This window comes from Nothobranchius furzeri, chromosome 19 (genome assembly GCF_043380555.1).
Source record: "Nothobranchius furzeri strain GRZ-AD chromosome 19, NfurGRZ-RIMD1, whole genome shotgun sequence".
NCBI classification, from domain to species: domain Eukaryota; kingdom Metazoa; phylum Chordata; class Actinopteri; order Cyprinodontiformes; family Nothobranchiidae; genus Nothobranchius; species Nothobranchius furzeri.
Genome location: NC_091759.1, coordinates 2,966,225 through 2,993,668, shown reverse-complemented (window position 1 = coordinate 2,993,668; position 27,444 = coordinate 2,966,225). Strand labels below are relative to the sequence as shown.

General features: G+C 39.8%; 1 protein-coding gene and 1 long non-coding RNA gene across 13 annotated transcripts in view; both read left to right on the top strand.

Annotated features, from left to right (window-relative positions):
* LOC107372769 (CUB and sushi domain-containing protein 3) overlaps nucleotides 1–27,444 on the top strand; it is a 630,513-nt gene that overhangs the window by 361,976 nt on the left and 241,093 nt on the right. For 10 of the 12 annotated variants that reach the window (XM_070547446.1, XM_070547444.1, XM_070547452.1 and 7 more), the window contains 2 exons: nucleotides 8,579–8,666; nucleotides 15,873–15,997. In XM_070547446.1, coding sequence (XP_070403547.1) covers nucleotides 8,579–8,666; nucleotides 15,873–15,997 — 213 coding nt within the window. Of the gene's footprint in view, nucleotides 1–8,578; nucleotides 8,667–15,872; nucleotides 15,998–25,392; nucleotides 25,556–25,627; nucleotides 25,674–27,444 lie in introns of those variants that run through there. The other 2 variants (XM_070547448.1, XM_070547450.1) reach the window with 2 other exon arrangements.
* LOC129155899 (uncharacterized) lies at nucleotides 8,912–11,124 on the top strand. The gene is made up of 3 exons (XR_008560240.2): nucleotides 8,912–9,016; nucleotides 9,547–9,637; nucleotides 11,033–11,124. It is a non-coding gene; the product is annotated as an uncharacterized lncRNA (long non-coding RNA).

Below are 27,444 nucleotides of genomic sequence, written 5' to 3'. Positions count from 1 at the left end.
CTCTGATAAGCTTAATCATGGTTTGTTTTGGCTTGCTTCAGGCTTGATCAGGGAATGTGAATCAGCTGCTGTGATACTGTTTATCACTAAGCCTTGCCTGTTTTTCTAACCTTACTCATGCATCCATGTCCTCCTCCTCCTCCTCCCGTCTTTTTCTTTTCTCTCTTCTTCTCTGAAACACTTTGCACTCAGGCTACTGAGGTCATAAAAGCAATTACCAAGTTTATCCGAACATTCCTTGGTTGTGCAGCCAGACAGTCGGATTACAAAAAAGAATGTCGGTTTTTATGGGTTGTTTTATTTTTATTAAACAGATTTAAAGCAACACCAGACAGTTTTTCCTTCTTCCCCGCCCTACTGGTTAAAAGCAGAATTACAACTGTTGTAAACAACCCTGCAACGGTCTGCCATAGCTAGCGCTAACAATAAGCTAATACTAACATACATGAGCCAGCTCATACTAAGTAAAAAGTTCCAAACAGTTTGACAAAATACTTTATTACTTAGAATACCATTAGCAAACAAAGCCAGGTCACCAGCAGTTCCTGATTTTGTAGCCTTCTCAAGCTCCCCCAGACTAGTTTAGGTCATGCCAATGTTCAATCTGGGTTTAGCTCTTTGCTTCACCTCCCAAGACATTCCTCTCACTTTTACTTCTGGGCTCCGCCATGATGGCAACAAAAAAATCAAAAATCTTCTTGTGCTTTTAATTGACGGCTGGTGAACTGAAAAAGCTAACTGCTAGCAACACAGCTAACAGCCTTAAAGCAGGTAGAGAGCTCCACCTAGTGAACTTGTCCATCCCTCAAAACTGTTAATTTTCCCGTCAGCAGAGTGGTGTCCAATGTGAAGTTGGTAAGGTCCCTACCTACAGAATCACGAAAACCCACTTAAAGGAATAGCTTAAAGTGTTAAAATAAACTGCCCGGACAAAAAAAAAGGTGCCACCTGGATTTAACTAAGCAAAGAGGTACAAGCCTCCTATTGGATAATAACTGCTGACAACAAGTTGTTTAACCCCAACTGGTGCAATGAGTTGCTTCTTATATTTTTCAACAACCATGTGGAAAGACCGATCTGGTGGTCGAGGAAAACATGTTATGGGCCATTCCCATCTGTACTGGGTCGGCCTGGGCTGGGTAGCCGCAGTCGGCCTCAGGCTGGCCCGGTTGATTCCACACATCTTTGCCTTAAGCCCATGTGGGCTGATTCTACCCACCAATCAGAGGCTTGCTCTAATGGAAGGTGTGAATTTGCTGTCAGCAGTGGGTGTGTTGGCCCTGTCGGCCTGAAGCAGACCCCCTCGAGAAGAGGGCTGAGAATGAGCCTTGGTTGGCCCGGAAAAATACCAGGCCACCCAGATATGTAAACAACCTACGTTACCCGGCCCAGGCCGACCCGGTACAGATGGGAATGGCCCATTAGTCTGTTTGAGAAAGGTCAGATCATTGGCATGCATTAGGCGGAGAAAACATCTAAATTGGGTTAAGAACTGTCCAACATGTTATTAAAATTTTGAAGGACAGTGTGTACCCATTGTCTTTGAGGAAGAAATGTGGCAATAAATAAACGATGAAGGTCAAGTGGTCTGATGAGACCAGATGGACCCTGTCCCAGAGTGATGGGTAAGAAGAGAGGCAGTGATACACCCATCATGCCTAGTGCCTACTGTACAAGCCTGTGGGGGCAGTGCTATGATCGGGGGTTACTGCAGTTGGTCAGGTCTAGGTTCAGCAACGGGATCTGCTCCAAGAATGAATATACTGAATAACCAGGTTATTCCATCTTCCCTGATGGCACGGGCAAATTCCAAGATGACAACGCCAGGATTCATTGGGCTCAGATAGTGAAAGAGTGTTTCAGGAAGCATGAGACATCATTTTCACACATGGACTGTCCACCACAGAGTCCAGAACTTAAGCCCATTGAGGATCTCTGGGATGTGCTGGAGAAGGCTTTGTGCAGCAGTCAGACTCTACCATCATTCAGTTCAATTCAAAAATACTTTTATTAATCCCAGAGGGAAATTGATTAATCATCAATGCAAGATCTTGGTGAAACATTAATGCAACACTGGATGGAATAAATCAGGTGACTTTGCAGAAGCTTTTTGAAACGCCACGGTGAATGTGTGCTGTAATCAAAGCTGAAGGTGGTCCAACAAAATTTTAGTGTGTGTCTTTTCTTTGGGTGGCGACTTTATTTTTTTGGGGAAGGCAGTGTATATAGATGTTGACGTAGTTATTTTCCTGCTCTTCTTTTAAGCATTCCACAAAACCTTCACAGTAAGTCGCGTTTGAAACAACACTCCTGAAGGGTAACCGTCAAGGTGCTAATAACCCAGCTGCCATTCGATGTGACTGCGAAAAATGGCCGTGTGAATGTTATTTAATAACGTTCCGTGTCTTTCAGCACTATGGATGGGAGAAATCTGTTTTACTTATTAAAGCTGTCAAAAGATTTAATTCTATTCAGACAAACGTTTGATAGTTTAATGTTTTCATCAGACAACTACGCTGCTATAATTTTCCACACCACCCTCTGTGTGTGTGTGTGTGTGTGTGTGTGTGTGTGTGTGTGTGTGTGTGTGTGTGTGAAATAGATTTGTGTAATCAGAATTATTCTCCCCAACTGTCACAAGAAGTGATCCTAAATTTCAGGCTTGTGTCGCTGCAGCAATTAAACAGTAATGCATCAAGACATTTAGCAGACATACCCCTGCAATATTTGATTCCACTGTGAACAAAATGGCTTTAATGAGCATGAAAACGGCAGCAAAATGGTGCTTACGGTGTTCAGTTGTGCACAGAATTTTTTTTTTCTGCGGATTCCAACTGTATTTACTGTAATTTATGGATTCTAACTCAACCTAATTGTTAGGGTTAGACAATAATGGATTTATTTTGTTGTTTGGAGACAAAAACTCTCAAAAATCAACTCAATTGCAGATTAAACATCTTAATTATAAATATATACATTGCATTATTGCTGCAGATATGATGCGTAAACTATTTATTAGTAGTTAGTTTTTATTTCCACAATATTTTTATAGGTGAACAGTTAAAAAAACAAGTTTGTAATGTCCTTGGATGAACACTTTTCTAGTCTAAAAGTGTTGGATTAAATTAGATGTAGAATATTTACAACAATTTATAAAAATAAAATTAAAGCACATTATTCAGTACTTAAAAATAATAATCGTCAAAAAGCAGTATTGTTTTTAACAAACTGGACAAATTCTGCACCAAATGCCACTGTAACATACAAGTTTAAGCATGGAAATAGGTATATATAATTAACAATATTAGTGACTCTAGAATATTATCAAGTGAAAGGTATGGGACTTAATTTGTGCCAAAAAAAATGAGTCAAAAAAATTTAAATAAACACCTTAAAGCTGCAATCTGGAAATTTTCTCCTTTCAGGAATCATGTTTATATTTTTAGAAACCTGTAAAGTGATTGCAGGGGTCTAATCCTGTGATATAATGTAGGGAATATGTCATTTTGTTTTGCTGAGCCTGGCCCCGTCCCATAGAGGCCTATGCAACTTGAACTGAGCACTGCTCAGCATTAGCCATTTGTGAAAGACATCTGCTTACATATAGTGGTCAATTACAAAGTGTGCACGAGTGTTTGAGGATGTGAAAGTTGTTAAACAATCTGTTTTAGCTCTGTTGCCCAGCTAGAGGGGCACATTCCTGAGCGAGAGACGTTGCTTTTGGCCTTAAACACAAAAGTGGGGAGAACGGCTGTCCTTAGTGATGATTTAAATCTTCTTCTACTTCTACTTTGCAAATGTATCGACAGCGTGATATCGGCATGCACGACACGCATATCCCAAAAAAACAGAAAAAAACCACAATGAATGGTCAGCTCAAATGTTTGCTACACATAATGCATTTTGTTAATCTAACAGAAGCATGAAGTTTTTCACATCAAGAGCTCTTCACCCATTTGGCCAATCAGGTGGGTTCTAATAGGTTAGATGCCCGCCCCCTATAGGTGGACGGCACTTGATTTGTGTGGCTAGCAAACACCTGAGTTAGCTTTGTTTTGCTCTTTCTGCCAATTCTGCTTTTTCCAGGATCCACTGATTGCCTCTTCTTCTTTTTTTATTTTTATTTTTTGCTAATCATATCGTCATCGCAATATTAATCGCTGTTATCGTTCATCACAGTTTTTTTAATATTGTGCAGCCCTAATATAAATATATGATACAAGCTATGGTACAGCAGTGTAAAAGGGGCTTTGGTTGGTTTGCATGACGGATTTTCAAGCATCTTGATTTTAATTTAATGTGTGAATCTCTTAAACACTGTTGGTAAAATCTGAGACTGAGCAACCAAAGCAACTCATCACAGATTCATGAGGTGGGGTAGAGGTTTGATCCTCCAGATGTGAAGGTTTGTATAAATTCTGATCGCAGTCAGAAGCTAATCTGACGCCATTAACACCTGACTGAAGCACAACGCCTGTCTGCACATTCATGTTGTTTAGCTGTAGGTTTGTGACATGTGCATGTGTGTGTGTGTGTGTTTGTAATTGTAGGTTTACTTTTGTGTATGTGTGAATGTGTCCACACAGTGCTGATACTGTAACCAGTCCCTCTGTTGTACTGTTAATAGTCCAGATGGTCAATTTAGCCGCTCCAACAAAGCAACAAACCATCTACTCTAACAAATACAGCCCCCCCCCCCCCCAACACACACACACACACACACACACACACACACACACCAACCACCTGCTGGGTTTGTTGAGAGGGACTAACATGTTAGCCAGACAGCCCAGACAGCGTGGGTGTGAAGGTGCTTGTGTGAAAGCAGTTTTAGTACTTTGCCCATGTTTGTTGTACCTCACTCAGCTCACTGGCAGCTGATTTGTTGTTTACAATGAGATATCATTCACTTTTGCCAGTTTTGTTTTTCAGCATAAATCATCTTAAAAACTTCAATTTGAAAAATGTGTTCTATTTTATTTTGGTTAATATAATTTTTGAAAATTTATTTTATGATCTAAATTTTTATTTGAAAGGAAAATGAGCAATTTAGAAGCTACGTTTTATTTCCCTGCTTGTAATTTTTCTGTTTTGTTTGGTGGAGAAATTAACATTTAACACATAATAACATGCAGATACAAAATGCTTTAATGTAAATAAATGTATTTAAGTAGAAATTAATTACCTTAGACGATAGGGTAGTAGATCCCTAAATAACACAGTTAAATTTTTTATTTTACACATAATATAAAGGAAACAGATTATGACTTTTGTAAGTGAGTTGTTGTAGTTCTATGGCCGATACAAAACATGTTTATGAAGTTCTTTGCACCAGATCCCTCTTACATAAAGCATTTTCAGCAGTTTTATTCAGTTTTAGTACCTTCTAGAATGAGACATTTTAGGGCTCTGTCACTTTAAGAAAACAAGCTGTAGCTAGCCACACCCAACCCTGTCCTGATTGGCTGCTATAAGCTTAGAAGTTCAATTACCTGGGAGGGGCTTGGAGTAGAGCCACTGCTCTTCCAGCAGCAGCAGCCCTCTCTTGCCATTTCCAAAATGTACTATTTGTGACACCACAAACAGGGACTTTTTAATGTGCCTAAAACAAGTTGTTTCATAAGTCCCCGTTTGTGATGTCACAAACAGGGACTCTTTGAAACAGCCTCTCTTCAGCATATAATTCCTAAAACCAACCACTGACAGGGAACATACATACATTTAGGGTTCTTATAGAGACAGTAGCGACCCACATGGCAGCACAGTTAATCACCAGATCAGATCACACGGTTTCATTTAATTTTTATTAGCTGCTTTTCAAGAAATACGTAGAACATTGTCAAAAGCAGCTTTGGGAGGGTGAACGATAACTACCTGTAGAACGTGTTAAACTTTGGTCTGAATGTAATGCTCAGAACCAACATTATTAAAAGATTACTCTAATAATTTAGACCATGTCTTGGTAATAATAATCCCAAAGAGTTCATCAGTGAAGTTCCAGCTCATGAAGATCGTGTCTAGTCATTATTGGATTTCAGTTTCATCTGAATTATCCAGGATTCTGGTCTCTTATGAGGAAATCATAATGAGTGAGTAAAAACTCGACATTTGGACAAGGCATCTTATCTTTGTAGCACATTCCATACATAAAGGCAATGCCATGTGCTTTCCAGGTGCAACAAAAGGCAATGTAAACATTTAACAGTGCATTTAAAAAATAATGTAGTAGATTTAATAGAACTGTAAAGAACTTCATGACTCAATTCAGCTAAATTCATTTACATTGATTAAAGCATGGATGGCATCTACTCTTGTATTTACAGATGCAGTTCTGTTATTTTTAAACGCATACTGACCAGGATACATTTTCACATCCATTGCTCCTATAATAAATCACCATGAGGTTTTCGGGCTTTCTGATGCATATTTCTTCTAGTTTGTTGTCAGTGTTGAAGAAAAACCTCAATCTATCACCAGTTATTTATTTACCAATTTTCACTTTTTGCCGTATTTTTATCCTATTTTCTGGATGACCTTCCAAATAAAAATGCTAAAAAAACAGCTTCTGATTTGAATTGTTTGAAAAAATTATTTTCTTTTCATTTTTGAATGGTTAAGTTCTTTAAAGATGGGAAAAAATTTGCAATACTTTATTATTTATTTTCTGGGATTTAAAGCAGCAAAGTCAAGTGCCTTTGTGCTACACCTGGGCACTTGTTATAGATAGTGTAGTGGCTGCTTGTTGTGTGGAATGATAACATTTACATCTAACAGAACTAATGAGTTAATTAGTGATCTGAGACCTCTTTGGAATGCTGCCACTTGAAAACGTCTCTATTTTACTAAATTTCACATATTCAGCAAACTTTCGCATCACTGAATTTTCCACAAGACAATTAATCTCACCAGAGGCATTAATATATAAATGTTGGTGCACAGAAAGCACTACATTGTTTAACCTTTACTTGAAAATACACTTAAGTGACTCGCTTCTCCCCCTACTGGTGGAAATCGTAATTACAACTGTTGCAAACAACCCTACTGTAGTTTTGTGAACTTTTCAGATAATATCTTCTGACAAGGTGTTCTATTTTGCATGTTTTAATGATGCTAACATTAGCTAGCTGATGCTAAATAAGCCTTGAATAACTGTTGGACAAAATATAATTACAAGTCCAGTTGCAACAAAGCCAGGTCACCATCAGTCTGTAACTTTCGTAGCCTTCTTTAGCTAAACTAGCGTAGGCCACTACGATTTCCACTTTGGTTTGCCTCAAAAGACATTATTACTCTGACTTTTACTTCCATAGTCCGCTGTGATGCCAAATTAAAAGCTACAATGTTCTTCTTGTGTTTTTATATTGACAATTGGCAAACGGCAAAAGCTAACTGCTAGCTTTAAAATTAGCTACTGGCAGAGTAAAGGCGTAAAGCCAACCCAAACCACGAAAGGTGTGTAATGTAGTTTCTGAGCAAAAGAAGGAGACAGACTTTTGTCCAGTGGGAGGCTGCTCAAGAATCACTGAAGCATGCTTGAAAGCAATTGCTTAAAAAGGTAAAAGCTTTTTAGTGTTGCATTAACAGGAAAATCCCTTGAGATTCAAAATTCTTTATTCAAGAGTGTCTTTCATTTTGCTGCTACATGTAAAATTTACAATAGTAAGAGTTTTGTTTGAATAGCCACAATTTTTGGGAGATGAGAGCTGTTTCCCCAAGGCACCAATCCACTCTGGTCTTGGTCTCGGTCAGCCTAGCCTTTAGCTCATCAGTCCTGTCAGATGTAATCTCTGTTTCATCAACCAGGGGCTGTTTAAGAAAATATCTATGGGTGAAATGTTAATAAAAAAAAGTTTAACTGAATTATTTACTGTAACTCTGTTGACAAATGACACCAAGTATTTTCCTTTTTATCTAATTAAACATTTAGGTTGCAAAACTAAATTCAAAGACCAATGAGACAGGAAATAGGACCAAATACAGGACAGAATAATAATAAATTCAATAAAATAAAATTTCCATCTGGATGAAAATGAACGTTTGTCTTCATGTCAATGTTTGTAAAGTTCTGTTTGTCGCCCGCTTCCTGTGATGTTTACTGTTCATAGTCATCCATCATCAGCTCTTGTGTTTCTCGGAGAGGTAATCATGTGTCTGAATGTCTGCGGAGTCCCTCGTCTTCCCATCTAACTGTCCAAATCTGTCTGTCTCCTGGTCTAATCTGTGTCCTGCTGCCTCTAAAGTGAATAAGTGATGAGGCAGGCGGTTTTCCAAAGACCAAAGGCAAATTGCTGGAAACATATCCAGGAAGGCTGGTGCTGAATGCTATCAAATGACAAAACAGATGGTTTTCGAATATTGCCAGAGAGCATTGAAGCATTCCTGTGGTTTGATAGCAAATTTGTATTCATAACATTTGGGTCTTTTGACTTTCACAAATATTTAACAAATATTAAAAAAAAATACATTGAGAAAAGTGGATCTAATCAGTAGTAGGAGCATTCTGAATACTATGCATTCATGGCTTGTGACTAGGTCTAACCTAAACGTTCTGGTGGCCTGCGTCTTTCTCTTTGTGTAGTAAATGAAGGTGGAGTGAGACAGGCGTCAAACTCCTGCCCTGATCCGGGAGAGCCAGAGAACGGAAAACGCCATGGCAACGACTTCAGGTACTCACACCCTAAAAAGTAATTAATGGGACCTTTAGTCATTGCTTAAATATATATGTTGTTGTGAAATGAAAAATCAAGTTCATAAACACTGTTAGACTTCTTAATTAGAAATTGTATTATATTGAGTTCAGGTAACACACAAATTTAGCCTTTTTACTCAATATATAATTATGATTAGTCTGAATTTAAAATGATCAGTTAATCAAAACACAATATAATTTTAAGTTGTGTCGATGTAAAATAAAACTTGATGACGTGTAAACCTCCCACAGTTCCTCACTTTTTCTCAGGCGGACATTTTCAACAGCACATGTTCAGGATATGAAGCACTGTGTTGGTGGAGAACGGTAAGTACATTTATGCGGAATTACACATATTTTACAGTCACCCTGGATTTTGTTAGTGATATAGCCTAGTTTAAAACAAGGACGTAACATTATCTCTCCCGGTAGCAAGCGAGACGCTCCAGTTAGCTTTCACCCACATCTGTGTGCATAGCAGTTCGGCTGTAACATACACGGAGACGCAAATTCTGCGATAGTAGAAATTGTTGGGCTCTTTTTGAAACATCTAATACTAACGTTACTCTGATATAGACCATTGTAATTGTCTAATGTTTAAAAGATCACAGATATTGTTAGCCACGGCACTAACTGCTATGCTAACGCTGGGTTCTGTAGGATGTGAGCTATAATGTTGATGCTAGCCAAGGTAAGTAGCTATCACTGATGTGTTTGTTGTTAGTTAAGCAGCGATTGAAACGTTTTATTATCTAAATGTGGAATTATTTTTTGTAAAGAGAAGCATTTTATGTTAATAACCATTAAGAAATGCTAAAGCTAGATGCCGCTTTTCGCTTCTACATTTACGTCAACAGCGCCACCATCTTGTTAATGTTAAGGGCGGGAGTTCAACCCAGTACCGAGCCATGAAAGATGCCAGACTTAAGTGGACATTGCCGCACAATGGTAGGGTAATTATTATTATTATGGTAGGGTAAGGGTGATTTTTGGTGACTTTCGGTGTTTTGAAGAGAAATACGGAGAGGCGACACGGATTGTTTGTGCCATTGATATGTCTCAATAAAGTTTGAAGAAAAAAATTGAGCTGCGTGGTAGCGGACCACCATTTTGGATGGGTCTCCATTCGCCCCTAGTGCAGGTTTTTTCTACGAAGGAATGTGTTCCTCCAGTTAAAACACGTTGTCGTTCTTTTTAACAAAATGAGATATAAGGAGTGGCATGACAGGGCTACCAGAGTCAAATTTTGATGGTAAATAATGAAACTGTTAAAACATTTTTCCAAACACAGAAAGGCAAAAAAAAGTCAACAACCCCACTGTTTTTAGCAATATGCCAGTTTTTGCAACAGTTGGCTGCATAAAAAGGACCATGGATTCTGACTCAGCATTGACTCCAATTGGGTTTTGGAGAATGATAAACCCAACCAATATGGCAGTGACGCTGCAACCATAGAGAGCATATATTCATAGAGACAACAGTTGTTGTTGGAGAGCTACATGCTTTGCTATCATATTGGATGGGTCCAGCACTCTTCCAACAACCAGCGTACTGTTGAAAACAGATCATGTGGGAGTATTGACTTTTCTAGCTTGTGTATGAAAAAGTTTTTCCGTATTTACTGTCAGAAAATGGCTGAATCTTACGTTTGATTTTATTTAAAAAAAACATGATAAAGGCTTTTAGTTTAGTGAACACATTCCTGGTAGAAATAAATGCACTGGGGGAAAATGGAGACCCATCCAATATAGCGGTCTGCGGGTACACCAGCTCCAACAGACAGGCCCAGTCCAAGGTCACCTCTACGTGTATTTGATGTCTATGGAAAGCTACATGTTGCATCTATGCATATATGATTTCTATGGCTGTTGGGCTTTCCAGCGCTCAACAAATTCAGGTATTCTGTTTTGAATGACTGGTCCCAGCTCACACTGTCCCCGAAAAGGTCCCCAACTTTATAATTTTATGAATCAGAAATGTTACTAGCATCGCACGCACACACACACACACACACACACACACACACACACACACACACACACACACACACACACACACACACACACACACACACACACACACACACCACCTGGTTGTAAAAGTTCATTCAAATGCTGTAAAAGCAAAATATAGTAAAAGACTAATGTTAAATGTATCTAACAGAGTTATATATTACTATTTAAAAATGGTGCAAAAGATACTAATTGGAAAAGTTGTTTCAAAAGTGTAAACAAATGCCTCATAACAGTAAGTTAAATATCATAAAAACACATATTGGCTACTGATGGGCCACCAGGCTTTTCAAGTTTAAAATCATTTAACTTCATTTATTTTCCTACTCAGGTCTTCAGTGACTTTGAAAGGACAAAACACTGGTATCCTGGTGTCATAGACCAAGAGTTCAAGTTGAGATAGGTCAGCCTCTCAGGACAAGCTAGACATCCCGTCCTCTGTCCCCTGAGGTGAGAAGCTCTCCGAGTCCATCAACAATTATTGACAAAGACGCAGGTGAAACTTATTCACTGTATTGAAGACTCACAAGTGAAATTGACAATACCAACTTGTGTGTTTTTGTGCAGGTGTGACTTTCTGGTGTTCTACAGTGTCCTGGTGTTGTGGATCTAGGGGTTCCAGTTAAGACGTGGTCAGCCTTCTAAAGAACGTGGGAATCTCACCTAAATATTCAGTTACTTTGCTGTGTGCCTCGCAAGGACAAAAACTCAAACCTTCATCTTCTCCTGGTATCCTGGTGTCACGTGCCAAGGGGTTCAAGTTAAAACGTCATCAGCCTTCTGAAGTAAGCGTGAACAAACATGGAGTAAGACAGAAACATCAAGTATGGATTGGCCTTGCAAAATCTGTAAATTTGCGACCTCCACTAAAGACGAGTAGTTGAAACATTATAGGTTACGTCATATCCCTGGTGTGCAGCCTCTGCCATGCCCTTACCTAGATTGTTTTTGTTCATTTAAATCATGGGGTAGCCTAAAATCACACATATCAAGGAAACACTCTACTCACTCAACAACAGTGAAAACAAGCGGCCGAAATGAGTTTCCTCCGTAGGGTGGCCGGGCTCAGCCTTAGAGATAGGGTGAGGAGCTCGGACATTCAGGAGGGACTCGGAGTAGAACCGCTGCTCCTCCGGATGGAAAGGAGTCAGTTGAGGTGGTTTGGGTATCTGGTCAGGATGCCTCCTGGACGCCTTCCCGGGGAGGTGTTTCGGGCATGTCCTGCCGGCAGGAGGCCCCCGGGTCGACCCAGGACACGTTGGAGAGGTTACATCTCCAATCTGGTCCGGGAACGCCTTGGGGTCCTGCTGGAGGAGCTGGTGGAGGTGGCCGGGGAGAGGACGGTCTGGAGCTCCCTAGTTGGGATGCTGCCCCCGCGACCCGGACCCGGATAAGCGGAGGAAGACGGCGACTTAATGCTATATCGTTATGTATATAATTTTTAGCATAGAAAATCAGCCGCATCAGGATATGAAATTGTTGCCATATTGCCCAGCCCTACCTGCATCTGATTTTTTTTAACACGTTATCTATTTTTTTCTATCAATCAGGACAACACAGTTGAAAAGCGCAGAGAGATTACCATTCGCTGCCTCATAGTCTATATTGGAGAGAAGGAGGAGGATCTTTTCAAACAATACAGCGTAAGTACTTGACTACTTTTTCAATTTTTTGTTTTGTTTGAAATATGTGTCTGTAGGTTCTGTGTGTTTTTGTTCATTGGATTTTCTGTTCAAGTTTGAGTAATGAAGGGATGTTCCACCCCTAAGTGAAAATTTGTCTATTGCCATAATCCCCAGAGTTTGATAAGTGAGAAAAACACCTTTTGTTACCAGCACAGTAATTTTCTTGATCTGGCAGTTATATGTCTGCTTTAACTGAGCATAAACAATGGAAGTGAATAGCAGGTAGTAGAATTTTGTGTGTAAAAGTGATTAAAATGACACAATAATGATACCAACTGGAAAAGTTCCTGAAGAAACTTTGAGAGGGCGTGCTACCGGCAGTACTTCCATGTTGGCATAAAGTAGAAAACATTAGCTTAAAGCTAAAAGAGTTAGCATAAAGCTAAAAATATGATCTTAAAGCTATAAACATTAGCTTGAACCTAAAAAGTTAGCATAAAGCTAAAAGACATGTTACCCCCAGGAATAGTTTGTTTCATTATTGAGTAATTTTAATCACTTTTGCACACAATGCTAGTACCTGCTATTCACTTCTAACATTTATGTTATGCTCAAGCAAATGGACTGCTGTCAGATCAGTAGAATTACTGCGCTGGTTACAAAAGAATGTTTTCTCACTTTTCCAACTCTGGGGAATATGGCAATAGAAAAATTTTCAAACGTTATAGAGATTAAAAAAAATTGAAACTGCTTTGATTTTGCTTGTATGGGTTGCAGAATGACAAAGAAAAATCACTGAAAGATAAACACAAAAGACAACCTGTTTTAGCTTATTTTCATACCTGAAGTCGTAGTTCATTACTTGATTCACGTCATCCTGAAGAGCTTGAGCTACGTATTTTATACATCCTAACTTCTTTTAATTTCTCTTACAAGGATGTGGAGGAGCTCAACGCAGACCTTGCAATGCAAGTCATGAAGATTGCTATCATTGGTGATGGGCCTGAAACGATCATCGTTGAGGAATCCAAGATCCTGGAGGGGATTGATGCTGCCAGATCCTGTGTTTTGCTGATGGGAGTTATCTACACTCTGAACCTTACCTACCCAAAGCAGCTGAAATTTACCTTTGAGGTATTTCAAAAGCTATGCCTTGAGCTTGATGGACAAAAAGCCAGCTCTAAAGTAACGAATCTCAAGTTGGGTATTTTCTAGAGCAGACTTAATGAACTGTTCATGAGGGAGTTTCAAAGTAGACACAAAACCTTTTCTTATTTCTGCATTTGCAGCACTACTTCAGTCATTGGCTTTTACTAAATTTTAAAGCACTGTTCTTCATAAGCTTCTGAGTTAATTTTTTGTGTCTTAAATGCTGCTGTTTGCACATTTTTAAGGAATTTGAGCTGTGGTTAATTCCTCCCATTACCTCTTTGTTCTGAGGATAGTGGTGTGTTTTGAAGTTTATATATAATGCCCTCTTTAGCTGGCATTAATCTGGTAGTTGAAAAGTCAAATATAAATGAGAATGAATATGACTTTGCTAAAGTACTGACAAAGTTGAATGAGAGAAACTTTGCTCATTTTATGTTTAAATTAGTGAATTTAAATGTATTGAACTCTTTGATATTTTGTTTTGATTCACTGTCCCTTATTCAAGTCAAAAATTATGATTCATGTATTGGGTTTTATTACACTTTAATACACTGTTCCTCATAAGTTTCAGTGGGCGTTTTGTGTCTTAAGAAAATTAAGCCCTCAAATCTTGCACTTTACATGTTAAAGAATTGTGCTGTTATTGTTATTAAATGGGTCTAACTCATTTGAATAATTCTGTCTGAATTTCTATTATTTCTGAGCACCAGGTCTGAGTTCCTTAGCTGATGTCCAGATGCCAGGTTAGGACATCTCCCTCATGCCTCTACATAAGGGGTGTCAAATTCTGGTCCATGGGGGCCGGTGTCCTGCATCTTTTAGTGTTTTCCCTGTTCCAACACAGATAATTCACCTGTGCAGCAGATCATCAAACTCTGCAGAAACCTGTTAATGAACTGCTGACTGAAATCAGGTGTGTTGAAACCGGGAAACGCTAAAACGTGGGATTACGGCCCTTTGAGGACTGGAGTGACACCCCTACCCTGAATACTCCTAGCAACCATTCAGAAGGTATTTGGCATCTCCTTGCTGAGAGCTGATTTTACTCAGCCACCTTCAAACAAAAATACACACAACATCCTATTATTTTTCTGAAGGTCATGACACAAGAGCAGTCAAAGCACATGTTGAGGCTGAATTTCATTTGGTAAAAAGTCTGATCAACAACTTTCTTATGTCTTAGAACCTTGACTTCTTTGTGGGCAGGCACCACCTTGGATGAACCCTCCCACAAGGTAGTCATGGTTATAAGAGACGACCAAATCATCATGGTTCTATTTTGGAGCAACTTAGCCTCCTGAGAAACAGAAAAATGCCCTTATAGAATCTCCTGCAGGGATCATACATAATTGAGTTAATATTTGAAGTTTATTTTTTGTGACCAAAAAGCTACTACACTACTGTATAACTGAAATATTATATTGGACCAACTTAAATTCTTGCGTTCTTGTTGACAATTATTAAGTTCATGTAACTTAGGAATGTGTTTAAATGTGGCCAAAAAGTTACTTCAACATAAATGAATATTATGTTGGATCAACTTAAATTCTTGCGTAATTGTTGACAATTATTAAGTTCATGTAACTTAGGAATATGTTTTAATGTAGCCAAAAAGTTACGTCAACATACATCAATATTATGTTGTACCAACTTAAATTCTTGAGTTCTTGTTGACAATTATTAAGTTCATGTAATTTAGGAATGTGCTTTGTAGTCACGAAAAGGCTACTTCACCACACTCAAAAATATTGCGCTGATTTAATGTAATTCTGCCAGAAGTTGGTTTAACTTAAAAATTCTAGTGGAAAACGTTAACATATGTTTTTTTGTTGAACCAATGCTTTATTTTTTAGAGTGCAGTAAACTTAGAGACATCAACTGCTCACTCATAGGCCCAGTCCCAATACTCACACTCCCACCCTTGGGCCCTTCAGTCGAGCGTTCCCATCCAGGGTGTGAGTGCTTAGGATGTCCTGATTCTCAAGTGTAGAAGTTGACCACGCCCCTTTTGCACAGTTGATCTGCACTTCGCCCAAGTCCGCATTGATGCAACTGTTGCAGAAGGAGGAACAACGGCCCAAGTGCCTTTTCTGAAAATATGTATTTTCAAATGAAAGAAGTTCATTTTAAGTTTGAATGTAAATTTTGTCAAATAATTGTTTGAAGTTGTTAAAAAAATTTTTTTTAAAGTAGCACAAACAGCGACCAGCATTCCAGCATGCTCGGTGGCACAATTCTCCCTGTCCCAGTTCGGCAGTTACTGTCAACTACACACTCGAAACCTTACTGCGCACTTCCTCCAAGTGCACTTCACTGAAGGGCGCATTGCGAGTATTGGGATTGGGCCACAGTGTTAGTTTATTCCATTGAATATAATTCTCACTCTCTGTGCAGCATTGGCAGTGTGGTGCAGTTCAGTTGTGGAGAGGACTACGTCCTCCAGGGCAGCAAAACCATCAGCTGTCAGCGAGTCGCCGAAGTCTTTGCAGCCTGGAGCGACCACCGACCGGTGTGCAAAGGTGAGCATTACCCCTCAGCTTGTTGTCACATAGCAACAAACATGGCTGAAGGAAGAATGTGTCCAAACAGAACAAAACTGAGCTCTTGGTCTGAAATGTCAGAAAATTAAGTCCAAGACCCATAAGTTCGCAAAATTGTTGTCGGTTCATATGGTTATTATGATAAAAATGTCAGCAGTTTTACCATTTTAAGGTTAATTTACCATTAAACTTAAATTACACTGAAGTGTTAATGTTAAAGCCTCCAGGTTAGCTTTTGATTGTCTACAGACTCTTTGAAATTAAACTGGAAGAGTACCAGACATGTTTAAGCCTCCATCAGGGACCAAACCTGTTGTCAGATTATATTTTAGATCATCCTGAAGTCCAGGGGGTGGAACGTGTTTTAAGATCTCCATCTGCACAACGTTCAGGAACAAAGTCTGTTAATGGAACCACAGATTTTTAGAGTTGGCTGCATCTGCTAGCTACATCACAGCTAATTACAGATTTGCCCAATAGTTCCCAGAAAGTTAAGTTTGCTGCTTGCTTGTCGAATTTCTCTTTAGTGTTTTTACAATAGAGCGCTGTGATTGCACACTGCTGCTAACCACTTAAACATTCTCCCTCTCCTGATAATAACTTTTTGCTTTCCTTGACGTTGGATGTGCTACTACTAGTTTACCCGCTTAATTATAGATTCACTAGGATAAATACAATAAAGTTTATCTCTCCCCAAATAGAATAATCACTAAGAAATCACAATGTAACCATACACATTGTTTGGTGTGTGTGTGTGTGTGTGTGTGTGTGTGTGTGTGTGTGTGTGTGTGTGTGTGTGTGTGTGCGCGCGCGCGCGCGCGCCTGCTCTGTCTTCTCCATCCCCAGTGAGTCGTGGAGGATGGCTGCTTATACTGAGCCAGGATTCTCTGGAGGTTTCTTCCTGTTAAAAGGGAGTTTTCCTCTCCACTGTCGCTAAATGCTTGCTTAGTATGAGGATTGCTGTAAAGTCACTTGATGCAATTGGCTGGCTTCCTTATATAGGAAACATTATTTCTGATTGGCTTAATGAACTGACCTGGATTGGAATGTTTATTATGTGAAGTGCCTTGAGACGACTCTTGTCGTGATTTGGCGCTAAATATGTATAAAAAAATTGAATTGGCCCACCAAACTGATGGAGCACTGTCATTGGCCCACCATACTGAAAGAAAGAAAACAATCTTTTTTTTATAATGCCTCTTTAGATAAAAATCACAAGGCACTTCACAAAAACAAAAACTTTAAAATATAAAAAAAGAGTCTAGGAAATGATTAAAAATGTGTTTAAAATTAGCAAAAATAGACAATTGTTATTAAAAAATGTAAAGAAAGAGAGAGAGTGAGTGGGAATTCCTGAGGAAGGAGGAATAGGTAGAAAGAACAGAATAAGAAAACGGTGACTAAGGTCACGCAAAGCCAGCTTGAACAGGTGAGTCTGCAGCTGCTTTTTAAAGGAGACCACTGAGTCCACTGTTCTCAGGCTCAGGGGAGAGACGTCCAGAGTCTGAGGGCCACAGCAGCAAATGATCTGTCTCCTATAGTTTTTAGCCTGGTGCTGTACAACCAGTAGGCTTTGTTCACTGGACCTCAGGGACCTGCTGTGTGAGGACTAAGAATATCACCAACGTATGATGATGCTTGATAGAGCGCTGTGATTGGCATGACCCAATACTGATCAGTCCTCCTGAGTCAGTGGCCAGACCGACCTGTAGAACAAGATGCTTTTGCTTCGGGTACTGTCTGTGTAGATGTCGAGGCTAAGAAACCTCGGTGATTCTGCTGCTTTTATGGTTTGTTACACTTTGAATATATAACTGTTGTTTTTTAACAACTTCAATGCATAAAAAAATGCTGAAAAATTAATGATTTTGATCCAGAAGGAAATTTTCACATTCATTTTAGAGCCATAATAAAATGTTCATCATGGGAGGAGTAATGATTCTTATTCAGGTGGAAAATATAATTTAAGCATAGAGGCAATAAGCTACATGCTCATTTTTTATGTCTTATAATTAAACAAAACAACAACTTAAGAGTTCACATATCTCAGTCTGTCTATGTGCTGATGAGTGGGCTCAAACAAAAACCACACACACACACACACACACACACACACACACACACACACACACACACACACACACACACACACACCACACACTGGAGGTGTCTTTCATGTGAAATGCCAAAGTCGTTTGTCATGTCTTCCTTCAGCTGGATTCAGACCGTGGCTGGACACACATACTTTAACATTAAACACACTTTTCAGTGTGTGTGTGTGTGTGTGTGTGTGTGTGTGTGTGTGTGTGTGTGTGTGTGTGCGCGCGTGTGCGTGTGTGTGTGTGTGTGTTGAAAGAATGACACTGGGTTACTGTGACACATAAAGACCGAGTGTGAAACTGGAAAATAGTATTTGGAATGATAAAGTGACTTTAGAGAAACAGAAGAAGTTAAGAAAGACAACAAACGACCTTCTTAATCTATGAAGTGTTAAAAACAGTAACTGTTTGTTGGCTCACAGCCCTTAAACTGTGAAGGAAGGGAGGATGAGTAGCACCTGGGATCTCCAGTGGAACCCATCCAGCTCCAGGTTGAGCTCTGGCGCTCCGAGGTTAAAGGACACTTTCTAAACCCGGGCTTCTGCTACTTTCCTGCCTTCCTCTCATGAACCAGACATCCTGGGTGAACTGACACCCTTTAAGCTCTCGTTACCATGACAGCCTAGATCCTTGTAGACAGGTAGGATAAAACCAATCCAGTTCAGTCAGGTCTAGCTTACCTGTCACCTTCGTTTGACCGTTCTGTTGTTTTAAGGACTTTTATCTTCTTGTCTTCCCTAAATATGATATAAGGGGGTCTTTATTTTACCTAAATCTCTTCATAGAAGGGCGTACCCTTAAGTCCCTCAGGAGGAGTGCAGTGCTGTAAAGTGAAGCACAGTAAGTTAGGCCCATTGGTAAACAGCCACCGATCAGGACGGGGTCTTTGCTGAGATGTGATGTGGGTAGAGACATTTTCACTGGTCCACTACAACTCCAGAGGAGCGGATGTTCAACGTGAAAACTCTAAAACACAATTAGTGATGCTCTCGACATAAACAGCTCTGTCCAACATCCTTCTTTAATGGCTGTTGCTAAGAAACTAATATGTCCAGGCTTTGTTATTTTAGGCATCGTATGACAGAAGATGGTCCCAAACCACAGGCTTCACTTCAGGTAGGCTCCTGTCGGCTGAAAGACTATTTGTACAGCAGCGTTACTGATAAAATAGGTGTCCTTTTCATTCCTCACCTTGTGGCTCTTTAGTAAAACTTTGTAGTTTTGAACGTTGCTAGCACTAAATAAGCTCTGTAGAAAAATCTGTGAATCCCAGAGAAACCACATCGAGACAGCGTGAAGGACAGGATGCATGCTCCACTCAAATCTTATTTCAAACAATAACACCAAGGCACTATTTAACCTCTATAGAATGCTCTGAAGAGATCGAACCCTCTAGACACTGCATATGCTGTTTCAGTTTTAACCATACAAAGTAGTTCGGTGTGGACGGCCTGCTTGGTCTGGAAAGCAGAACCTGGAGATACCATTTTACTTATTCCCTCAGGGACAGAAAAAATAACCCTAATATTGAAATTCAAAAAATAAAGAGGGCTCAAATTTATGAGAGACATGTTCCTCTGGAGCTGAAAGACTGAAAGGTATTTGAAACTTTACCGATGCCTAGACAAGCACTTTGACTTGTGACTCATTAGATGGAGCTAGAAGGAAGATTAGCTTTAGCTGGGAGTGTGTATTTCACGTCAAGGATTGGGGGACCTTTGGTTGCATCCCACATTAGGCTGTATAACAGTGAATACTAAAGGGTCTATGATAGTTTTGTTTTTGGACAGTTAAGAAAATAATTTATGCCTTCTTAATCCCATTTAGGGTCACAGAGACTCGGTACACATCTGAAATGCAGGTCAAGGTTATTAGAATAACCCTTAAATCCCCTAGTTATTGGACAGGAGTTGGAGTGCATCCTAGACAGGTGGCCAGTCCATTACAAGGTCGTATAGAGACAACCCACAATGAACACACACAGTCTATTTAGAATCACCAATTATCTTTAAATGCCTGTTTTTGGCATTTTGGACAGGACATTTATGGACATTTATAGGTTTTCCAGTCCCTGTACAACCAAGTTAGAGTTGTGACCCCATACTTTGCAGAACGTTGAACACATTCCCAGTTTGGGTTGCAACCCATCAGGGCTGACTCTTGTCTTTGATCCTGTTTGTTGGGGTTATTCAATTCAATTCAATTCAAAAATACTTTATTAATCCCAGAGGGAAATTGATTGCTGTAGTAGCTCTGAATAATAATAATAATAATAATAATCAAGTCGTCAAAGAGTTATTGTATATTATAATGGCTGTTGGCAGGAAGGATCTCCAGTAGCGGTCAGTGTTGCAGCGAAACTGAAGAAGCCTCTGACTGAAGACACTCTTCCGTTGTCGGACAGTCTTGTGAAGAGAATGCTCAGGGTTGTCCATCATTTTCTTGATTCTCTGGAGAATCCTTCTTTGCATTATCTCCTCCAGTGGTTCCACAGTCGTCCCCAGAACAGAACCAGCCTTTTTTAGTAGGCTGTTGAGCCTTTTCAGGTCCCTGCTTCTGATGCTGCTACCCCAACAGACGATGGCTGAAGACATTAAACTCTCAACAGACTTGTAGAAGATCTGCAGCATCTTGCTACAGACATTGAAGGACCTAAGCGACCTCAAGAAGTGCAGTCTGCTGTGTCCCTTCTTGTAAACGACTTTGCTGTTCTTTCTCCAGTCCAGTCTGTTGTCCAGGTGAACTCCAATGTATTTGTATTCCTCAACTACCTCCACTTCTTCTCCCATGATGGAAACAGTGTTTGACTACACCCTGTTTCTTCTGAAGTCTAAAATCATCTCCTTTGTTTTGTTCACGTTCAACGTCAGATGATTGTTTCCACACCATGCCACAAAGCGCTCCACCAGCTCTCTGTACTCAGCTTCCTGTCCATCTCTGATACACCCGACGACTACAGAGTCATCTGAGTATTTCTGTAGATGACAGGTCTCTGATTTGTACTGGAAGTCTGAGGTGTACAGGGTGAAAAGGAATGGTGAGAGTACAGTCCCCTGTGGTGCTCCAATGTTACTGATCGCCTGGTTTGATGTGCAGTTCTTCAGCCTCACAAACTGTGGCCTGTTTGTCAGCTAGTCTTTAATCCAGGCGATAGTTGAGGCCCCCACCTGTGTCTTCTGGAGTTTCTGGCAAAGTATGAATGAATGAATGAATGAGTGAATATATATATATATATATATATATATATATATATATATATATGTGTGTGTGTGTGTGTGTGTGTGTGAGAGCATAGGATCTGTTTTTAATCATCAGGTTTGGTGAAGTGGACTCATGTGGACTCTGAAAGTCCTTCCACCAGCGTTTCTCCAACAGGGCGGGGCCTCCAGTCGCGCCCGCTAGTCCAGTCAGCCATCTGTTGCTTAAAACCTTTAAAACAATTAAAACGGCATGAAAACACCGCCACCAAGGGATTTTTCTGTTCCTTGACTGTCTGAGGTTAAAACGTCCCAGACGAGCCCCCATTTATGTTATGTCCCCGACAGAAGGTGTTAAAATGTGAATGAGAGAGTAACATAAGAAACAAGATACTTGATTTAAAATGGGTTTAATTGTCATAAAAAGGTTGTAAAAATAAGGGAGCAAACAGATGGAGGGCATTATAAAAATAATTCCAAATGAAAACATAGCAAAAAGGTTAACATTAAGAGACAGTTTACCTACATGAAAAACACCTGATTAAAACTTTGTTAAAAGTTTTACCGAATCAGAACGCCTTTTTAAATATACGGAGTTGATAAAAGTTTCTAAACCCAGAGTTAACCTTTAAACCCAACATACTAAGACTTTGTTAAAAGCCATAAATAATAACATTAACATAAATCATTCTATTGACATTAAACACCTGGTTTAAACTTATGTTAAACGTTTTACCAAAACAGGTGTTTTAAACCAAAGTCAGTAAAGTTGTATCAAGCCAAGTTAACCTTAAACAAAGAGGGAAATACCCTCACCAAGACTGTTAAAGACAGTCTACCAAGATCCCAGGGGATTATCTCAGAGTTTTCAGGTTAAAACTCATCAAAAACAAAATGGGTTCAAAACAAAACCACAGACAGCAGAAGCCCAGCACTGCTGCCTCCCAGACTGCCTAAGCACAGCCTTTATAGGTGTAGGTCATCAGAGGGATTCAGGTCAACTTTGCTCATCAGTAGCCTGGATGAGAGGTGGAGGAGGGGCGGTGTCTTGGCCAATCACAGGGCTGGATGGTCCTGGCTCCTGCAGCTGAAGAGGCCATATATATATATATATATATATACATATATATATACACACCTGGACACTTTTACCAGTAAATTTCTGAAACCCAGTGGGCGGTCCCCACCACCTCCATCTTGGCTGTGTCTTGAATCTAGTCACTCCCAGAAAATACAGAAGTAGAGCTGAGAATGAATCCATGAGCGTGAGGGCAGATGATCTAACACCCATCAAATTCTGAGCTGATGTAGCTACAGGCCAATTTCGCAAACCATAGTTAACTGAGGTTGGCGGACGCTTTTAGCCAGGAAACTACTGTTGAATGACTCTACTACCCTCAGATTTCTAGGATATAACACTTTTACCATGAGGCCGAGGCTTAGGCCCTCCCTGGAGCAAGCATGAGGGCAAGCTGCTAGCGCTACCACTGACAAGGAGGCGTTGCCCGACAGACCGAGATGACGGTGCCGCTAACAAGTACACACACATACAGGCTCACAGCAGCATTTGACATCATTTGGTACCAGCTAATGTCATGGGGTACCTCTTAGCCAATAGCATTGGCAGATTTAAATTCAAATCCAGTGCAGTTTTCACCTGAAGAGGGCGCAACAATGATAGTTTTAGGCAGAATGTTTAAATTTTAACTAAGATGCTTTCAATTGCTAAATTATTGAACACAGGTGTCTACAGACACTCATTTATATAGTTTATCAGCAAAAAATTGTTGATTTGGGGGTTGCTCTTTAAATGATTATAATAGTAGTAACATTGTATTCTCACTACTCATGCAGAAACATACCAGTGGAGTATATTATTCACCATGTGAGAAAGCATGGCTAGTAATAAAACCAAAGTGTTGGGCTGCATTTGCAATGACACAAGCTATTGTACCCCTTTCTATGTGCCTTGGCTCCAGTGTGTAAGCCACATTTTTTTTTAATCAAACAGCTGTTAGCCCAAAAGTGATGCGCCTGATCCCAACAAAATGACATTATTCATCTGATGGTTCATCTACTAACAAATACGAGTATGCATTGAACCTAACAGATACTGAGATTTATATTATATTTAATATATTTCCCCCAAAGCAATGTCCTTATTTAGCTTTTTTTTTTTGTCTAAATTAAACAAAAGTAGAATTAAAGGAAGGCCGTTTCTAGCTCCACTCAGCTCAGATTTGACCTTTAAATCCAACCAGCCAACAACTGATGTGAAAACTCCTGAATAACACCGGCGGAAAGGCAATCTGTCAGGAAGCATCAAGCCAGCTAACCTATTAAAGGGACACTCCTATCATAACACTTTTATATAGTTAAACGTGTCGTTTGGAGCACTAAAGGGAGAATGGAGTGAATGTCTCTTGAAAATGAGCCATGAATGTCACAACAGTGAACCGACAGAGAAAAATGAATACAAATAGAAATTCGGGCAGGAGTGGTAATCTATTTATTGGATGTTATAGAACGAACAGAAAGCTCCCAGAACATCTCAAAATTACAATAAAATATCAAACAAACACACAAATACAAGTGCACTGTCCATTTTCCACTCATATAATGTTTTACGAGCACAAGTGAGGACAGAGACGGAGACAGAGAGAGGGGCTCCATGTGGCACCTTGATTAATGGACAGATGGCAAGGCCACCGAGCCAACTCGTTCTCTCTGCCTGTGTCTGTTTGTGAACTCCAGGGGAGTTAGGTGGATGTGCCGACCCTACGAAGGTGTGTGTCAGCTACTCTTACACATGCACAGACACTCACACAGCCATGCACATATGTTGATTTTTAGGAAGTGAGAGGAAGACGAATGAGAGAGCTGAAGAGCTCGGGCACTTACAGCGAGTTCAGTAAATGACTGTGTGTGTGTGTGTGTGTGTGTGTGTGTGTGTGTGTGTGTGTGTGTGTGTGTGTGTGTGTGTGTGTGTGTGTGTGTGTGTGCGTGTGCGTGTGCGCCCATTAAATCTCCTACCAGAACGAGTGCCATTGGAACACTGTGTGCCACCTTAATGATGTCATCAATCATTCTCTGTGTACATTGGTCAGTCTATCTGCTACTGTAGGTGGTTTGTTAAAAGAGGCAGATTGACCATCCTGAAAGAAGTTCTGATCTTTACTTCGGCTCTCTGCTGAGACCACAGGCTTGACTTGTTTCATAAACTGACAAGTAGAGTGTTTTTTATTTTTTGTTATCGACATGAAATTCTCTTACTCTTTAAACCAAAATGACTTTAGGACTTTTGAGTCTTGTGTTTTCATTTATCGATCAAAGGTCTGTCTTTCATGGGCCTAAACGACTCTTTTTGCAAGAATTCTACAAGTTTATTGGAACCTTGCCAACATGTTAATTCTACAGGGAGCCTAAGTCTCCACCCTCTCCGGTCGGCTCATGGGTCCCCGGGAAAAAGAAAAAATGAATGCAAGTCAACGGAGCTAAAAATGCTATTTTCTAATCCGCTTTGCCCTGGATTGCACATGTCGTACTGCAATTTAAATTAAAAATAAGGACGGGTGTTTTGACCATGCCAGTCACGCACTTTGAGATTTATCAGCTTGTAAAAGTTCGTAATAAGCATGATTACACACTAGAAATCGACACGTTACAGAATCTCCTCTCTCCTAGCTTAGCTGCTACTTACCACATGGCCAGATTTATGGTGGATCTGTTCTCCTGTGGGAAGTTCGCTGAACTCACAGCCATTTTCCCTCAGTTTTCTCGGTGTCTGGTTCCATGACATCACTTTCGTGAAGCACATTCGTAGTCCTGGACTTATTTTCACACAAAACCTAAAATAGTTTGTCCCCATAGGTTTCATTTTAACTGGGGACGCCGGGGACATGTCTGCGGCAAAATTTGTGATTGGCAGCTGTGTCCCCTCCACTTTCAAAAAAGCCTAGATGAGTTTTTTTTTACCAGCTCAGATCGTATGCCTACGTCTGCTCCCAGCAGATTTTTTTAATGTCGCAACTGGCATCTAATTATTTATACTTGAGCTTCAAATAAAAATAAAACCGTAATCAATTAATTAATTCATTTGTAACATTTCTGAAAAAGTGCCCTGTGTTATGCTGAGTTCTCTACCCTGCTGCCCTGCATGCAGCCGTCAGCAGTTGTGATAAGCAGGAGAGCACGTCACCCACACTGCTCAAGAATCCCTTATTCTTGTTTAGCTCCAAGAGGTAAGCAATGCTATATTTTATTAAACACCAAAATAAGGTGATATTTTAATGTGATTAATGCAGGGGTCCTTCAGGCGTGCTTACAGCCACCCCGGCTGTTAGCACGTAGCTTGTGGAGGTGAGTACACGTGAGCAGAATAATATGTTGTTAAGTCGATTTTAAGTAGCTTTTGTGACTTGTTTTTGACATGCGAGGGCTCTTAGGAGTGTTCTGTGAGAAGTTTAGCTTGTAGCTTTAAAAAGAAAAGCAAGTTATATGGGTGATAATGCTCCGATTAGCGTGTCGCTAATAGAAGCTAACTTCTCGTGAGTGTTAAGTTACTTCGCTGTCTTTTTAATCTGAACAGAGTGTGATGCTGGATAACACACATTAGCCACGCTTACATGCGCAAAATCTCCTCTATCCGATGAAAATCTTGGCTGTTCGGAAATCCCAAATGTCTGTTTACACGGACACTATTTTATGCACCAAGCATTCAATCTGAATTAATAGGGTGAGCATGCGCAGGGAGTTATCTTTCCCAGAAAAGATGGTAAACAAATGCCATGAAATGAAATGAAAAGTGTATTAAAATCAATGAATCTGGTAGTTCACGGACAGCTAGGTTGTCGGAGCGTGGAGCCTGATATAAAGATGAGTATTTTTCTCTGAAAATCTAATTTGACAGTCACAAATAATATAACAAGGATATATATATAATATAATACAATAATAATAATAATAATACAAGATCTTTTTTGCTAGACTAGCTATATGGATGTAAAGATTCCACCTTGCTTACAGGCTAATGGGGGGTTTCAGTGCCATTGGAAAAACAAAACAGGATTTTTAATAACTGTCAATACACTACTGTGCATATTGGAGTTAAACATTAAAACCTGATGAATACTTAAATATGCTAGCCTATTAAATGATTGTCCCCAGCAATTTTTAAACCTCACTCAAGTGTATGATTATTGTCCCCAGCAATTCTAAAAACAAACTGACGCCCTTGTGTGTCCCCCTGTTAGAAAATAAGCGCATTCTTTGTATCAAAATGCTTATTTAAAATTCACGGACATCATATGTGAAATACGTGGCTCAAAACAAGCAGAATTAGAAAACAGCATTTTTAGCTCCATTGACTTGCATTCAGTTTTTCATTCTTCCGGGGACCCATGGTCCGGAAGTAGATGGGCGTGACTTAGGATCCCTATTTTGGTTAGCTTTAGTTTTTATCCTCCAGTACCAGAGAATGCAGCAATGCATTGGATTTTCAAGTTTATTTTCTAAAAGAGAGAAAAAAAAATTTCTCACCCCAAAAATACAATTTTTATTCTTGTAGTCACTAATTAGATGCCTCACTTAGTATCATCTGAACCCTAATGGCAGCCCAAGAGAGAAACTAAAGGTGCGTTTCCATTATTGAATCTTCAGGGAAATTTTATTGGAGCTTTACAGCATGCGCGTGACCAAACGCAGTACCTGAGCTGGGGTAGGTACTCGGATTGGTCCTGTAGAGTCGCTGAGCAGAACTTTTTGTGAACTCATGCTGATTGGTTGTAACTCAGTAGGAAATTACATCAGCAGAATTCAACCAAACAACCAGCAAATGTTAATTTGGAAGAGTTGCTGGTGAAGCAAAGAAAAGAACAGTGTTCACTCTGTTATATTCCCCATTACTAAACTCCCCAAACCAAGAAATGCAGCGAAAATCCGCCCCAGAGCGTCATAATTCACGGGGCTTCGTTGTCTCACAGAGCACTGTAAAAAATGACGCTTCTTCTGGTCATTGAACGCCACATTTGCATCACACTGTCGCTCTCCCAGTCCTTCAAATGGGTTAAATTTAGCTGAACTTTGACAGAATAAAACTCTTAATGGTATAAATGTTCATGGGCACTTTTTG